The 18,393-nt window shown below is 36.8% G+C and overlaps 2 protein-coding genes across 4 annotated transcripts; one reads left to right on the top strand and one right to left on the bottom strand.

Moving 5' to 3' along the window:
* The first annotated feature begins 8,551 nt into the window (after positions 1-8,551).
* LOC107786980 (CBL-interacting serine/threonine-protein kinase 12) lies at positions 8,552-17,539 on the top strand. 3 transcript variants are annotated; one of them, XR_001648268.2, is made up of 3 exons: positions 8,555-10,135; positions 15,989-16,087; positions 16,828-17,095. XR_001648268.2 is itself a non-coding variant. In XM_016608494.2 (2 exons), the coding sequence occupies exon 1, from the start codon at positions 8,710-8,712 to the stop codon at positions 10,111-10,113; it is 1,404 nt and encodes a 467-aa protein (XP_016463980.2). In that variant the 5' UTR covers positions 8,552-8,709; the 3' UTR covers positions 10,114-10,135; positions 17,212-17,539. The 3 variants fall into 3 exon arrangements, 1 of the variants encoding a protein (XP_016463980.2); XR_001648267.2 differs by lacking the exon at positions 16,828-17,095 and adding an exon at positions 17,212-17,539 and having other exon boundaries at positions 8,558-10,135; XM_016608494.2 differs by lacking the exons at positions 15,989-16,087; positions 16,828-17,095 and adding an exon at positions 17,212-17,539 and having other exon boundaries at positions 8,552-10,135.
* On the bottom strand, positions 13,388-14,551 carry LOC107786979 (uncharacterized). The gene is made up of 3 exons (XM_075235450.1): positions 14,023-14,551; positions 13,623-13,927; positions 13,388-13,459 (listed from the first exon to the last, which is right to left on the bottom strand). The coding sequence occupies exons 1-3, from the start codon at positions 14,549-14,551 to the stop codon at positions 13,388-13,390; spliced, it is 906 nt and encodes a 301-aa protein (XP_075091551.1).
* Positions 17,540-18,393: the final 854 nt, after the last annotated feature.

The following is an 18,393-nucleotide window of genomic DNA, read 5'->3' as shown; positions in this document are numbered from 1 at the left end:
GATTGTAGAGCAATCAACAAGATAACGGTAAAGTATCGCCATCCTATTCTTCGTCTTGATGACATGTTGGATCAATTACATGGATCCAAAATCTTTTCTAAAATTGATCTAAAAAGTGGTTACCATCAGATTCGAATGAATCTTGGAGATGAATGGAAAACTACTTTTAAGACCAAATATAGGCTTTATGAGTGGTTAGTTATGCCTTTTGGCTTGACTAATGCACCTAGCACTTTCATGAGATTAATGAATCATATCTTTAAGAATTTTCATGGAAAATTTGTTGTGGTGTACTTCGATGATATCTTGATCTTTTCTAACACTTTAGAAGAGCATGTAGAACACCTAAAACAAGTTTTTAAAGTTCTTAGAAAGCAACTCTTATTTGCTAATCATAAAAAGTGTACTTTTTGTGTGGATCGTGTGATTTTCTTGGATTTTGTGGTTAGCTCTAAAGGAGTTGAGGTTGATGAAGAGAAAAATAAAGCAATAAAAGAATGGCCAAAACCTAAGAGTGTAACTGAAGTTAGGAGTTTTCATGGACTTACTAGTTTTTATAGGAGGTTTGTGAGAGACTTTAGCACCATTGCTTCTCCTTTAACTAAAGTTATTAAAAAGGATAAGATTTTTACATGGGAAAAAGAACAAGATGATGCTTTTAACTTGTTGAAAGAAAAGTTATGTTCTGCTCCATTATTACAATTGCCTGATTTTTCTAAATCTTTTGAAATTGAATGTGATGCTTCTGGCAAAGGAATATGTGTTGTTTTGATTCAAGATTCTAAACCTATTGTCTACTTTAGTGAGAAGTTGAGTGGAGCTACATTGAACTATTCCACTTATGACAAAGAGCTATATGCTTTGGTAAGGGCTTTAGCCACATGGCAACTGTCACGCCCCGAACCTAGGGAGTAGTGGCTGGCACCCGGTGCCGTGCTGGCCCGAGCGAACCACTGTGTAACTCATTTGTTTTTATTTTGGAACTGTCATGGGCCAACATGGCCACAACTCATAATGTATAACTATAAGTGGGCAACACTGTATCAGTGAACCATTTTTCTTAAAACATGAATACATATGGGCCGTCAAGGCCTCTGACATACTATACAAAATGAACCTCTGTCTACAAAGCCTCTAAGATTATTTGACATCAAATGGGACAGGGTACCGGCTTACTCATAAGTCTGTAGTAAAATTCTGACACGATAACTCATAGACCCGGATGCACTCCGAATGAGGTGTAGTCTTACTAATCCTTTGCTGAACACCAATCTCGTCTACTATGAGGGCTCATTAAAGTGATTATCTATACCTGCAGGCATGAATGCAGTGTCCCCAACAAAAGGACGTCAGTACGAATAATGTACTGAGTATGTAAGGCAGAACTAAAACATAACAATAAGTCAACATTAATTAAGGACATATAAGAATCAACCTAAATCTCTGATGTGTCACTGTAAATACATACTTATTATACTTATATATATACAATGCTTCTCTTTAAGACTATTATCCATATCGTTTGATGCATGACTGCCCAACTGATCAGTGGTAACTGCCCGACCGACCATCGCACAGTGGTAAATGTATGACTGCCCAACCAGTGGTAAATAATGATACATAACTGCCCAACCGGTGGTAAATATGTAACTTCCCAACCGATCGTAGCTCGGTGGTAAATGCATGACTGCCCGACCGACCGTAGCTCGGTGGTAAATAAATATGCATGTCTGCCCAACCAGTGGTAAATAATGATACATAACTGCCCAACCGGTGGTAACTGCCCGACTGGCCATAGCACGGTGGTAAATGAATATGTATGAAGATGCGTGTATCACTATATTATAAACATTAACATCTTTATCGCACGCCTCAATATAGACTTAGCAACATACTTAAACATACTTGAATATCACTTTACGAGAATGAATAATATAGACATCGTTAACTGCGAAGAGTAGAACCACTTACGGAATAGCATTACGTTTACGTATCATTACTTGGATCATGCCAAACGAAAGAAGTATTAGCCTTAACATACCTGGAGTAGGAAAAAATCCGTGTAATATTCTTGAGAAGGTTTACATCGTATTCCCTTAAAATTGTAAAATCTTTGTTCGATTTATTAAAGACCCGCACCCTTCTATGTTAGTTTCAGATTGCTTTCGATGTTGGCTTTAGGATGCATTTCGTTAGCTTCAGATTGTTTTCATTAAAAGCCTTTTCTAATCTCTCAAATGTTGAAGATATGAATCTTCTAATTTGTAAGATAAATATGTAGCCTTTTTGAAATTCAAGGCTTGTCTTTTAATTAGTTGCCACCTAATCCCAACATGACTAATGAGTCATTGTTTTGGGTGGTGATTGCTGCCACATTTTTTTTGGGGGGGGGGATGGGTTTAATTCTTATCTTATAATTTATTAATTAATTAGGTAATATCCCGCTATCCGATAATTAACCAATTACCCGCATAATTAAGAACTATCTCAAATTACTTAAAATACTACTCACTTTTAACACACTTTATATATACCCTACTATTGTGGTCATGTGGTACCATATAAAATCAATACATACACTATTATTTCATTAAAACATCCGTGTAAAAATATATATATTTTCTCAATTTCTAATTTTCCTAATCTCATATAAAGAGTACAAATTTTCGTATGCTTAATGGTATCAAGGTTGTAAACTTACAGGGTCTCATAATAATAATAATAATAATAATAATGTCTTAAACCCTCTATAACCTTCTAATAGACATAATCCCTTCGAACTCATGTGGATTTACTACGGCACATCCTAATGCTAAGGTACGGGATGTAACAACAACATTACTTGTGGCCAAGAGACTTTGTCATTAAAACTGACCATGAATCCTTGAAATACGTGAAGAGTCAAGATAAACTTAGTAGAAGGCATACTAAGTAGGTTGAATTCATTGAAACTTTTCCTTATGTAATTTCTTACAAACAAGGGAAAGAGAATGTTGTTGCGGATGCATTTTCAAGAAGGTATATCTTAGTTTCTACCCCGACTTCTAAATTTATAGGTTTTGATCAAATCAAGGGACTTATGCTAATGATGTTGATTTTGGCAAGATTTTTGCAGATTGTAAGTTGGGTCCTTTTGAGAGGTTTAACCTCCAAGATGGGTTTCTCTTTAAGGAAAATAAGTTGTGTATCCCTAATTGCTCTTTTCGTAAAGTATTTGTAAGGAAAGCTAATTGTGGAGAGCTTATGGGTCACTTTGGAGTCCCAAAGACACTAGACATACTTGCTGAACATTTCTTTTGGCCTGGAATGAGAAAAGATGTTGAAAGAATGTGTGCACAGTGTTTGGAATGTAAATAAGCTAAATCTAAAGTGTTACCATATGGTCTTTACACGTCATTACCTGTTCCTACTTCACCTTGGATTGATATTTCTATGGATTTTGTGTTAGGTTTACCTAGAACAAGGTATGGTAAGGATAATATATATGTTGTGGTAGATAGGTTCTCCAAAATGGCTCGTTTTATTTCTTGTTTAAAGACTAATGATGCTTCACATGTTGCTGACCTTTTTGTCAAAGAAGTTGTCAAATTGCATGGTATACCTAGAACTATTGTTAGTGATAGGGATGCTAAGTTTTTGAGCCACTTTTGCGTGTATTTTGGGGGAAGTTAGGCACTAAATTGTTGTTTTCTACTTTTTGTCACACACAAACTGATGAAAAACTGAAGTAGTTAATAGAACCTTAGGAAATATGTTGAGGGCTGTTTTGAAAGGTAAATTAACTTCTTGGGAGGCTCACTTACCTATGATTGAATTTGCTTAAAATAGAATAATCCATTCTTCTACAGGTATGTCTTCTTTTGAGGTTGTTTATGGTTTTAATCCCTTCACTCCCCTTGATTTATTATCATTACCTACTAATGATATTGATAATCTTGATGGTAGGACAAAGGCTGAGATGATGAAAAAAATTTATGAACAAACAAATCTTGCAATTGAGAAGAAAAATGAGCAAACTGCCTTGAGAAAGAATAAGGGACGAAAATAAGTTATTTTTAAACTGGAGATTTAGTTTGGGTTCACTTTAGAAAGGAGAAATTTCCCTCCAAAAGGAAGTCAAAGTTGCACCCTAGAGAAGATGGCCCATTTCAAGTCCTTGAAAGGATTGAAGACAATGCTTACAAGCTGGATCTACCTGGTGAGTTTTAAGTAAGTGCTACATTCAATGTTGTTGACTTGTCTTTGTTTGATGTAGGATCGAATTCGGGGATGAATTCTTTTCAAGAAGAGGGGAATGATAGCATCAAGGACAATGATAGAGTTTTGGAAGCTCCAAGACCATTTACAAGATCTCAAGCTAAAGAGTTGCACTGTAAGGTTGCTATACTTCAATGGCAAATAAAAAAGCTTTTAATTGTAGAGGAAGAGCTCAAGCCCAAAGTATATGAATTATCAAAGTTTTACAATTATTTGGTGATCCAAATTGAAGTCCAAGAGGAGGAAGATTGGGCCACCAAATCAGCCCTTGAAGTCCACCAAAGGGGCTCAAAATGAGCTTAAAAGAGGTCCAAAGGGGGTATTTCAAAAGGAGCCCAATTGGAGTCCAAATCAATGGCCCAAACTAGTAGTTTTAAGGTCCAAATATGCCTCAAAGGGATTTGGCCGCCCCCACCTAATTGCAATGACTTTTCTTACTCCTTAGCAACCACCCTACCTAATTGTAATGACTTTTTATGCCTTAGCAACCACCATACCTAATTTTAAGGACTTTTTTTGCCTTAGTACTCCTATAAATAAGGAGTTCTTCTCATTCATTGAGAGACTTCATTATTGATTAAGTATATCATACTTTGAGAGTTCTTTTGAACCTTTGTTACTTGTGCTTTGAGATTTATCTTTCAACCTTTATTACTTCATAGTTCAAGGTAGTAAGATTACTTCTCTACTGTGATATCTTTGATTCCTTTGTGGTATTCTTAGAAGGCGATTAATACTAGTTATTAATTGTTGTCTCAAGTTACTCGTAAAGCGGTCAAGATCCGAATCTATTATTTTGATTTGCTTTTAAGTAAAGGCGTTTGATTTCTTCAATAAATCAAGACGTTGTTGCTTTGATCTTGTCAAGGCTATAGAACTTGCGTTCTTGGAAGTTCTTGGAATTCTTTCCTTGAATTTTTCCATATCCTTTATTTTCTGCCCTTTAGTTATAGTTGTTCAATTCCTTATTGTTATTGCTTCCGCATTTACTTTTCAAATTCTTACTCTAGTTTGGATTCCTGACCTAGTCATTATTAATTAGTCGAGTTGTAAAGTCTTTGTAATAGAGTTATTATAAAGTGGCTTGTAATAGAGTATTACAAGTTAGTGAGGGATTAAGAGGTTAATCCTAGGTTTCATAGTTTGTAATCTTAAAGTTTCTCAGTAGTGAAGTTGAAATTCTACAAGAGTAGGTCGTGGTTTTTAATCCCGTTGAGCTGGGAATTTTCCACATAAAATTCCTCTTGTCATCTACTTACTGCTATGTGCGTGTGTTCTAGTGGAACTGATAGAGAACCTGGTTCTTTATAGAGTTTGGTGGACCCTTATATTCTATCACTCTCTATTATTATTTACTGTTACATCATGTTATCATTGTTTGGGCTGAGTGGTATGAGATTTGTGAGCCTGTGAGACTAGAGAGATTGATAACTGAGTTGGGGGCCTGAGAGCCAGATTGTGAGTGATATTGTGGATCGGGCTGCATGTCGCAGCAGGCCTTATTGGCTTTATTATTATTACTACTATGGATCGAGTTGCACACCGCAACGGGTCTTGTTGGCTTATTTATTATTATAGATCGAGCTTCACGCCGCATCAGGCCTTATAGGCTTTATATTAGCGTTTGGGTAGGATCCGCCCGTCCGGAGTCTGACATACCACCAGTGAACACATGCACAATGATTTATTTACATGTGCTTTGGTGAGGGGCATTAATGTCAGGAACCCGTACAGTGCTGAGTGATTGTGTGTGTTTAGTGGGAATATGAGATAGACAGGTTGAGCAATCTAAGAGTTTGTGTACTTGGGAATATCACCGTGATACATTACATTTGACATGCATATCTAACATGTAGGCATAGAGATGTAACATTCCTCATGCTAGCTATATTTGGCATATTTTATTAGTGTTGGGCTTAAATTGTTGAACTTGAAAGCATGGTTAAACTTCTGTACTGTGAACGAGTTGTATATGGAAGTTTCTCTGAGTTATTATTGTCGTTCTTTTTGCTATATATGTGTTGTCATTATTTTTGGTTCTCAATGTATCCTTCTGAGCTCTTCACTGCTTTCAGTCCAAGGTTAGTCCTGTTACTTTTTGAGTACATTGGGTTGGTTATACTCATACTACACTCTACACTTCGTGTGCAGATCCAGGCACATCTGGACGCGGTGATTGCTAGATCTGGTGCTAGTACCTGCTCGGAGACTTCGAGGTAGCTCTTATGACGCCCGCAGACCTTGACTCTACTTCCTTTAATTTTATTCAGTATTGTTCTATTTTCCTCATACAGTTGTACTAGAGTTTCAGTCTATGTTGGCACTTAGTAGCTCATGTACTCGGTGACACCAGGATTTTGGGATTGTTGTAGTTGAGTTACAGTTATTTTATCAATTATCTATGAGATTTTTCACTGTTGAACTTATTAAATCATGTTTTAAATTCAAATGCCTAGACGTTATGTGATTGTTTCTTTCCTAGTAATGTGTTTTGATCTGTCACGACAAGTTGGGATTTTGGGTCGTGACACCGATGATTCTTCTATCCACCTTGTAGGATGATAAAAACCGACTTTAGTTGTTCAGTTATTATTGAGGCATGACAGATGGTCGGGCATCCTCTAATGGACGTGCTTTAATTCTGGTTGAGTAGTACGAACCTTCAAAGGTCAGAGCGGTCCTTGGGGACCAAATATAATAATAGCATTCGCGAAGGCCTTCTTAGCTACACTAGCCGCCGAGATCGATATCCATTGCCTCATCTTTCGGAGTTGATTGAAAAGTCTGTTGGGTGTGCACCTTATCCCTTTTGGCTTAGTTAAAGAGTTGAAGCGGACTAAGGCGATGCTAGAAATATGGTGGTATGGTCCGCGTGCAACATTGCCTTGGATGAAAGCCTTGATTCAGTCAGATGTAAATCGGTCCATAGACAGGACTGGAAGCTAGGGGTCATTATGTATAGGTTGTTTTTATTAGACGTTATCCAATCTTCGGATTAAGTGTCCATCTTGGACATGGAGTTAGGTGTCCATCTTGGACAACCATAATAGAGGAGGGCTATATTTGAGCCACTTGGACAATGACAAGGCTATTTTTTAGCAAATAGTATAACGAAGGGTAAACTTGATCCTTTTTGCATAGTAAAGGGGCCAACAACAACAACAAACCCAGTAAAATTCCATAAGTGGGGCCTGAGAGGGTAAAGTGTACGCATATCTTACCCCTACCTTAGAGTCTGTTTCCAAAAAACCCTCGACTCAAGAGAAGTGAAAATGAAGTAATAAATAGACAGTAGAAACAACACGGTAATTAGACATGGGCGCAAATGGAGATATGTGCAATAACAAAGATCTAAGAATACGCCACTATAAGAATACAATCAATCTCGCTGGAAATAATAACACAATGTGAAATATCAAGGGGATAGGATTAGGAAAATACAAGACTAATGCTAATACTACTGGGAAGACTAGACGAAACTCTAGACTGCCTATCAACCTACAACCCTAATTCTCGACCTCCACACCCTCCTATCGAGGGTCATATCCTCGGTGAGCTGAAGTGGAGCCATGTTCTTCCTAATCACCTTACCCCGATACTTCTTAGGCCTCCCTCTACCCCTCCTCTTACCCGCCTCGGTCAACCTCTCACATCTCCTAACCGGGGCACCAGGGTCTCTCCAATTCACATGTCCAAACTATCTCAGCCTCGATTCCCACACATCCATCTCAACATCTTCATTTTCGCTACTTTCAACTTCTAGACATGAGATTTCTTGATTGGACAACACTCGGCTCCATACAACATGGCCGGTCTAACTTCTCCCCTAATACCCGAGCATAGTAAAAGTGCCAATTTAGTTATTTTATTTTTTAGATCACCTAAGCCTTTCTGCTGTAAAAGTGTACAATCGAATTCATCTCCGACAACCCTACCCAACCGCTACACTCACCCCCCTTCCCTCTCACAAAAAAGAACCTCATTGATCCGTGTCGCAAACCCATTATCGGGAACCCCAAATATAACAATCCATATGCCCTATTTTTGTGATGTAGTTTGACTGGTTACAAAGTTTAAGAAATAAAAATAGACTTTTAAAATTTGTGGTCTAAAATAAGTCAAAATTTTGTGTGACTATAAATTATCTTATTAAAAAAAATAAAAAATTTAAAGTTAAATTATTTTTAAATATAAAAAAGATAATAGCATTCTTTTTCGTGTTAACTTTTTTTTTTTTTTTTCCAAAATCATTTGTCTTACTTTTAAAAACCTGAAAATCAACATCCGAGGCGCTACTTACAATACCACGACAACCCACAAAAAACCATAGCTCACTCCCACTTTCGGTGGCGGAAGCTCCTCCACAAACACAACAATAAGGTGGACTTTACAAATCCCTTTTCGTATATTCCAATCTTTAACGCATAATTATCCATTTCAATTGCCCAATCCATGGCCACCACCACCAGCAGCTCCAGTAGCAACAGCAAGAAGGAAAATCAAGTTCTTATATTGGGTCGGTACGAAATTGGGAAATTACTAGGCCACGGTACATTTGCAAAAGTGTACCTTGCTAGGAACATCAAAACCAACGAGTGCGTAGCCATAAAGGTGATTGATAAAGAAAAAATCCTCAAAATAGGACTAATTGCCCACATAAAACGCGAGATCTCGATCCTGAGAAGAGTTAGGCATCCAAACATTGTTCAATTATACGAAGTTATGGCAACAAAAGCCAAAATCTATTTCGTGATGGAGTATGTGAAAGGTGGAGAGTTATTCAATAAGGTTGCTAAAGGCAGGCTTAAAGAAGAAGTTGCTCGAAAATATTTCCAGCAATTAATTTCAGCAGTGGCATTTTGTCACGCCCGTGGGGTGTACCATAGAGACTTAAAGCCAGAGAATATATTATTAGATGAAGATGGGAATGTTAAAGTGTCTGATTTCGGTCTAAGTGCTATTTCTGAACAGATAAAGCAAGACGGGTTGTTCCACACTTTCTGTGGTACCCCTGCTTATGTTGCACCTGAGGTTTTGGGTAGGAAAGGGTATGATGGGGCTAAAGTTGATCTTTGGTCATGTGGGGTCATACTTTTTGTGTTAATGGCAGGGTACTTACCATTTCATGACCAGAATGTTATGGCTATGTATAAGAAGATTTACAAAGGTGAATTTAGATGTCCTAGATGGTTTTCCCCTGAATTGGCTCGTTTCTTAACTCGACTTCTTGATACAAATCCTGAAAGGCGGATCACAATTCCAGAGATAATGAACAATAGGTGGTTCAAAAAGGGGTTTAAACATGTGAAATTTTATATAGAGGATGACAAGTTATGTAGCATAAATGATGATGTAGATGATAAAGAAGGAGTTGATTCTTCGTCTGAGCTGTCAGAGTCAGAGTCTGAAATGGAGATAAGAAGGAAGCCGCCTAGTTTGCCTAGGCCTGCTAGTTTGAATGCATTTGATATCATTTCATTTTCGCGCAGTTTTGACTTGTCTGGTTTGTTTGAGGATGGAGAGGATGGAGGGAGGTTTATATCGGGGGCTCCGGTGCCTAAGATCATAAGTAAATTAGAGGAAATTGCTAAAGTTGTGAGCTTTGCAGTGAGGACGAAGGATTGTAGAGTGAGTTTGGAGGGGTCTAAGGAGGGTGCAAAGGGACCTTTGACTATTGCAGCTGAGATATTCGAGTTGACACCATCTTTGAGAGTTGTTGAGGTGAAGAAGAAAGCGGGAGACAGAGTGGAGTACGAGGAGTTTTACCATAAGGAATTGAAGCCTGGGTTACAAAATCTGACGCTTGAAGTTGATGGTCCTGTCGATTCATCGCATTTGCCTTCAGATACTGAGTAGAAAGAAAAAGAAGGGAAAAAGGGTATGCTCCTTTTTTCTTTCTTTCAGCATATGCTTGGTTCTTTTGTTTTAGCATTCTTTCCATGCTACACTTTTGCTTCTGTTAATGTTGGTCATGTTCCAATGTTAGCAATCTTGTGCTTTTTATTCTTCTTGTTGAATGCTATTAAGTGATCTAAAAATTGACTATAATTTTGTCCCACAGTTGGCTTCTTCTGCAAGTTTGAGTTTCTGTTACTAATATCTTGTTATGCTTCATATCATTGTCTCAAATTTACTCTATTTGGCAAGTTACTTTGAATTTTCTGTTACTAATATAATAGGGTGCTGGTGCTCATCCTAACTATAGAATTCTGTTAGTAAACCCTATGGGCAAGTCCGAGACTGTTCTGTCAGTAACTTGTGAAGTTGCTGTATTGCAAACATTTTTTCAATCTTATATTCGAGTACAGCTTTGTGGTGACAATAAGTTGGATGGCACCACAAATAATTCAAAAATATAAAAATATCTCTAAATTATGAGAAATTTTGTGGAATACTTACGTATAGCTTGTAAAGTGGATTTCTTTTTTATTTTCAAATTGTAGATAAGTAAAAAATTGATTTCCTAGATAAGGTATGCTATTTTCTTCAAATTTACGCTAGTTTTGGTTATGATTTCGGGAATCAAATTGTATCTCGTCTCGAATTTTTCCGCCCGTCGTGGTCAAAGTACCCAAAATTGTTTGACCAAATCCCCTATATCTACACCCATACTAGTGTCGTGTCGACACGGGTGCGACACCTAAACTGACATGTCGAAGCAACTTAGATGAAAACTGGGATTTAGGAAGAGTCCTACGTAGTTGCTGCAGATTGCCCGAGGATGTTCAACTTCCAAGCTATATTTTGGGAGAAAGAAACCTTGTTGGATCATTGTTGTTTTTGAGCATCAATTTTGTTTATGCCAGGCAACTAAAAGCCAGCTTAGCCTTGTGTATGTATTGTTAGTCAAAATTCCTGGGAACTACCAAGGGAACAACATTTGAATGCCCTAAATCTTCTTTTCCACACACTGAATCAGTGAGTTGAGGAGTATTCTTTTATTAGAGCTACCAATCAAAATATGAACTTGTTCGATAAAGGATTCTGACAAAATCAGCCTTCCAGATGCTATGTGCAAAACTAGGTTTTGTTCATGTGTCACGACCCAAGTCCCAACAGGCTCGTGATGGCGCTTAACCCAACACGCTAGGGAAGCCAACCAACATAAACATAGTTCAAACTGAAGTCATCAAATAAATAATAAAATAAGAACGCAAAGATTAGTACAAGCTATCCAAGAACTAGTAGTACAAGTCATGAGTGACTAATATTAGGATTACAATGTTGTCCTAAACTACCATGAACAAAATGGTAGATTACAACTGGAACGCCAGTACATCTTCAATTCTAGCCTTCGACTTCCACAACAGCTCAGCTCCAAAATCTGCACGTAGGGTGCAGACGTGTAGTATGAGTACAACCGACCCCATGTATTCAGTAAGTATCAAGACTAACCTCAACGAAGTAGTGGCGAAGTTTAGTTAAAAGATACTCACGGATATAACCCATGTAGCTCATAAACCAATACAATAATAGAAAAATAGCCAAGAGACAACCAAGGAACATTTGATATCAATGATAAGGTGCTCGATCAAAGAAGAAGGTAATAAGCATGCTTTTTTAAATAACCAGATCAAAACATATACAAATGCACCAAATCAACATATAAAGGAGATTTGTACCAAGTAGCTTTACTCGAATATTTCTACATGAATGTAGAGTGTTTGTGCATGATAGAGACCAAATTTCGCATCAATTCCCAACTAGCAACTATATGAATGATCTTGCATGAGTCTAAGATGTGTATGCATTATTAAGACTCAACATATTCATGAATCTGACACTCTCCAGGTGTGCAACAATCTACTATTAAGTCCTATGCATATATGAAATGCATGAATGTGCATATATCGATGATATACATGCATGTTTCTACGTGAGTCTAGAATGTCAATGCATGATATGACGTAAATAATTCACTTAAGTAATTTAAGCTTCCCCTTTTACGCCCAACTCACAACCAATACCACCATAATTTGACACTCGTCAGTGTCTCACAAACTCTGCGTGTACGCCACCAAGAGAGAAACATGGGAGGGCGATCCTGAGGGATGGTCCGTATCCACATACTGCACGGCAGAAATCTCGTGCCACAACAATACGCACGACTTAAACCTTGTGTCACAACAATAATTGCACGACATAAATCTCGTTCCACAACAATAATCGCATGGCATAAACCTCGGGCCATAGCAATATCAATCCGCTCATGATGTCCAAATGTACCATAATTAGTGTTTTGGATAGCGTGAGGCGACAAATAGCGATGAGGGACCGCTTCACTGAGGCGAGAAGCAAAGCGCTCGCCTTTTTGATGTGAAGCGACAATTTATGGATAAAAATAAATTTTATATATATATATATATATATATATATATATAAGCTTTTTGAGCCGAGGGTCTCCTGAAAACAGCCTCTCTACCCCTCCGGGGTAGGGGTAAGGTCTGCGTACACTATATTGTTGTATATATAACTAAAAATTCAATAGCAATAATATATTAATAAATATATCAATTTCAAAAATTTTAAAATCAATAGATAGTCATAGTAGATTCATAAACTAAAACAAGCAACATCTATTCTTTTTCAAGAATTTCAAATTCTTGAACTTTAAAAATGTTAGCATTATATTGGCTATCATCTTCTTCATCCTCAGAGTCTTCATCAATTAGGGACCAACTTGAACTTGTAGCTACTCCCTTTCCCTTGTTATTTGAACTTGAATAACTCCCTCTAAGACCATAGATATTCTCCTCAACTCCAGCTGCCATAGAAACAGTACCTCAATCGAGATCATCTCCTACATACACTTGTTCATCTTCATGATTTTGGGGGGCTCCAGTTAACCATTCATTTGCCTCGTCAATGTTATCCAACAAAATTGGATCAATGGTATCGCGAGCGTCATAACGACGCTTCAACGTTCTATTGTATTTTATATACACTAGATCATTGAGACGCGATAGCTTAAGCCTATTCCTTTTCTTGGAGTGAATTTGTGCATAAGTTGTAGAGAGTAATTAATAGATACTAATAATAATACAATATAGAATATATTAATATAATAAAAATCTTCTTCTTACATGCTCAAATACGCTCCAATTTCTCCCACATCCAGGTGCACTACAAGTTAAGCATAGTACTTTGACGGCAAACTTTTGCAAGTTTGGAGTTTGATGACCAAATTGCATCCACCATTCAACTATTGAAAATTATTTTAAAAGTTAATAAGTATAAATAAATCAAATAAATTAAATTAAAGTTATAAGGATATCTATATTAAAGTTAGTTACCTGGCGACCTTATGTCTCTGGCTCTAATAGCCGCCTATAAACCAAATAAGCCATCTGCCTGTGTGTACTTACCAAAGGCCCACCAACTTTAAGAGCCCGAACGATGTCATTCCAAAATGATGGAGAAATAAGAATTTTGGCAGTTTCTTTCCCAACAGCTTCCTTTGCATATCTATTTTCTTTCCATTTATTTGAAAGAACTAGCTTTCTCAAGTTTTTCTTTTGCAAGTAAAAACTATGCAAAGTCAAGTAAACCGCTGCAAATCTAGTCTTGGACGGTCTCACCAAATTTCTTTCATTGGTAAATTTCCTCATCAAGTTCAACAACAATGGCCTCTGACTGATATAAGAATATATTTTGACGGCCTTAGTGAAAACTGTAAAAGTAATATTAACAATTTTATAATTAATACTTAATAGGACATAAGTATAAATAAAGTTAAAGCTTTAAAGATAACTATATTAAAGTTACCTGAAGCATATGGGTTTTCCTTGAATATGTCACCAAACATCAAATTGATACAATGGGCAGCACGTGGAGTCCAATAAATGTGTGGATACATACCTTGCATCATCTTACCCGCACTAACATTCTCACTAGTGTTATCGGTAACAACTTGTACAACATATTTCTTTCCAATTTTCTCAATAGTATTTGCAAACAAGTTGTACATTTTGGTTGCATCCGTAGAAGAGTTGCCAGCATCGTAAGATTCAAGAAAAACACTACCTCTTGGAGAATTCACCAACACATTTATGACTATTTTTTCATTCCGTGTTGTCCATTTATCCATCATAATGGAATATCCAAACTTATTCCATTCCCCTCTATGCTTCTCTACAATCTTGTCTATCTTCTTCACCTCTTTTTTAAGATGAGTTACTCCAACATCATGATAGCTAAGAGGCTTCATTCCTGGGTCATATTGTCTTACGGCCTCAATGAATTTATCAAAAGTTTTGTAGTTAACACAATTGAAAGGGAGCCCTGCATCGTACATCCATGTTGCAAAGGCACTTACGCGCGATCCCTCAAAATCTTCTTGGCTTCTAAACCTGAACCAGAATCACCTTTTCCCTTTTCTTGTTGTTTTCCAGAGAAATAAAGATTGAAAGGACCTTTTGTGACCGTACGCGCTGTGGATGACCCACTAGAACTATTTGAAGATATCTTTTGAGTTTCTTTTTTGGGGGGAGGTCTCATTTCATCATCTTCATCAATAAGATTCACCGATGCTTCATAACTCATTTGAGTTCTTGTCACATTTTTCTTCTCAACAATTGCTTTTACTTCTTCCCTAAGATCATGCGGACAAAGAGGATATTGTACTGCATTTTTACATCCACCAATCAAATGTTGTTTGTGACGAGTTATTCCACCATGGTATGTTTTTTTACAAAACACACATTTAATTCCGGATCTTGATGAGCCTTGTATAGCATAATTCCAAGCTATATCATTTCTTTTATTACCATCGGATGGCGCCATTTCAATACTGTTTTATAGGAAAAAATTATCAAGTCAATATGCAATTAATTCTACTCTATAGCTGAAAAAAGAGGAAATTTCAGGTTTGAAATGAAGCTCTCTGCCTCTGCCCATGAAGGAATTGAAAAAACAGAGCCCAAAAAAAAAAAAGAAGAAAAAGGAAGGAAGGAAGGAAGAACGAAAGAAAGAAAGAGCGAAAGAAAGAAAAAGCTATATGATAAGCTAGCAAAATGTAATTTGAAACCTGGTAAGCATTGGGTCCCTATTCTTTACTATAGCAAATCTTGCACCATCTATGGAAGCTGTTAGACTCGAGGATGAGTCTTTTTCAACCGGGGGGGAATGATGCAAGATCAAGAATCCAGAAATTCAAGAAGTCAAAGAATCCATTCTAGATTAGAATTTCTTTTTTATAAAGATTAGGATTTCTTATTTCTTGTTTCCTAGTAATTTGATTCTTGTTTTAGTAGTATTATATTTATAATTCTAGTCAAACTATGTTTATTAGTTGGTAGTCTATTCCTATTAGAATTCTTTTTCCTATTTTAGTTAGGATAGGTTTTCTTAGCCTTATTCTTATTCTAGATTAATTAGGATTAGTTTTCCTTAACCTTACCAATTTTACTCATTCTAAGGCCTATTTAAAGGGCTCAATATGTTGAAAATAAACATGAGTAATTAGTTTCTTTGACCATTAGCTTCAAAACGTGATTGACTCTTTTGTTTCCTCTTCTTCGCTTACTCAACGCTTCTTGCAATCTTGTGGGATTGAGGAATGTGTGAGAGGTTTCTTTTCATCTTACATTTTTCTAAATCGAGTTTGAAGAATGCTTTCACTAGTTTTGTGAAAAACTTTAGCGGGGTGCTTTTGCTTTTCTCTTCTTTGTGCTTGAGAGGTGCAAAACCTTGAAAGTACATTACTAACATACATGTAAGCTTGCATTTTCAGTTGCACTAGGAAGTTTCTTTAAGCTTGCATTTTCAGTTGCACTAGGAAGTTTCTTTCAGCAGTTAACCAATGGCAAGTCTTCTGTGATGATCTCCCAAGGTAGAGTAAGCACATTCTTCTCTTTCGGTTCCTTAGTTATAGTTCTACCATTCTCCTAGTACACTTCTCATTGGTTTTTTATCCTCACTATGTATTATGAGAATAGTATGTTAGTATACAGATGAATTGCCTTTTGGTTTAAATTCAACTGAAAGGATGTGCTATTTAATTTGAGTAAACAATTCTTATTTTGGAAATCAAGAGAATATGATGCAATGCAAGGTCCCAGATGTGAGTACTGAACTTTGTCACTTCCTGTGTTCATTTCTGGTAGTCTTTTGCTATGTTGTTATGGTCTAATGGTCTTTTAGTTTAAGCTTCTCAATGTGCGGTTGTAAGAACTAGTGAACTCCTTTCTGATTCTTTACCTTTTGATATTTCTTCTACGGTGTCCCTTTTTGCTTTGTTCATCAACCTTTATGATATGTGATGATGAGAAACAATGTTTCCTTGTCATGATGGGGCATTATTTTGATGATGCATTGGCTAATGTGATGGGATTTGTTTTTAACAAGCGCCTTCATCTCTTAAGATGCATTCATCCATGTAGTATTATCTGCAGTCCGCCAGAGCTCTATTAAGCAGATTATTTGTTTAGCATTGGTGTGGCATTTTGCATATATTAAGTTCTTATGCACAGCTCACATCTGGTCATTATCCAGCACAATGAATAATTGATTCTTTGATTTTAATTTCTATTGGGTTCTCTATTGTCTTGCTAATCACTTGACCTAATCTAGTGGGCAGTATCCTCGCTTGTTTGAAGCCATACAAGGCTTTCTTCAATCGATAAGGGAAGTTTGATAGGGCTTTAAGAGATAGGGACGTAAGGGCAGCGGTAAGAAAAAGTCACTCAGTGAATCGGTGGATGCATTGACATTCCCCTTTTTTTCATTATTGTTATTGTCATGGGAAGGAATGAAGAAGATTAGAGATCCAATCAAATTTTGGTGATGAATCCCTCTCCCCCTCTTTTCTCTTGAGTTGTGGTGGCCATTTGCCAGTTAGGTATCAATGATTTGTTTTTTATTCTGGTACCCCAAGCAGAACCAGACTGGCATTCATCCTCTCATTTTCAGAAAATGTTGTTAAATATTGATTTTATGTTTTTTTGTGCCTTGCAGGTTGTTAGTTGTGAACCTTTAACAACTGGCCAGGCAGAACTCCTAAATTCCAAAAAATGACCATTGGCAACCTGGATCCAACGAGGGCTAAGCAAAGCCAACAAGCCGTAGGCCTCTAGCACTTCATCACCATTGATATTCTGGGATCAAGATTTACCAGGTTCAACTCTGGCCACTGAGATTCTGGTTCCTTGTCTAATTGTATGTAGTCCATGTACTGGTAGTTGTTGCATAAGCTTGTTTTGTTCTCTGTTCATGATCTAGTTACTTGATTTTTTACTTGTAGACAAGGAAAGAAATAAAAGCGAAAAATGAATAGTTCTCAAAATAATGTTATTGGTTACAAAAGCCATTCTCAGTAATCCGACGGCAGTCTGTGAGTAAATTAGTAATTGTGAGGTGATTTACTTCTTCTTGCTGAAACTGTCTTCTAACATAGTTTCTCATGCATGTCAGATTTAATAGAACCAATTTCTGGTTAATTTTTCCAGAAGGGATAATGGGGCTGGTGATATCTGCTTCCATAAATGTCAATACTAAGATTTGTTTGCGTATTAGTTTAAAAAAAATAGATATTGTTGTCCTGTTGATGTTTCTTTCTGAAGTTGGTTGTTACATGAAAAACAAAACCCAGATACATGTACTATTTTTGCAAAGACAAGCAGGTGTGCTTCCAGTAATTACGTATCTGCCAAATGGTGGAACTATGACTTTGATTGTGACTTGTGAGTAACAGTACTGTATTCAATCAAATAAGTGGTAATATTGTCATATGCCTTAAATCAAGGCAAAAGTTAGAGCTTGTTATTTATTCCACTTCCTTTGTTTCTCAATTTGGCTATGTCAATTAGTTGTGATTATGTTTAGTTCGTTATGAGTCTTTTGTCTTGTTAGAAATCGGTATGCCAGTAGAAAATCCTAAAAACTTCTAGAGCTTGCTATTAGCAAGAATTTGTATATTCAATCGACCCTAACTAACTTAGGATTGAGCGATAGTTGTAATTAGAAGACCAGCCTAAAGATATTACACGAAGAGGTTTTGAATATCACTGAACGTCTCTCATATTGTAAATTTTAAGTAATTACACTCATTTTTCCTCCATGAATTTACAATCTACCTTTTAGATAACATTGTTTTGAAAAAGCATAAAAAGGGCAGCCCGGTGTACTAAGCTCCCGCTA

The sequence above is a fragment of the Nicotiana tabacum genome, chromosome 17, assembly GCF_000715075.1.
Source record: "Nicotiana tabacum cultivar K326 chromosome 17, ASM71507v2, whole genome shotgun sequence".
In the NCBI taxonomy this organism is placed as follows: domain Eukaryota; kingdom Viridiplantae; phylum Streptophyta; class Magnoliopsida; order Solanales; family Solanaceae; genus Nicotiana; species Nicotiana tabacum.
This window is presented reverse-complemented; position numbering and strand designations above follow the sequence as displayed.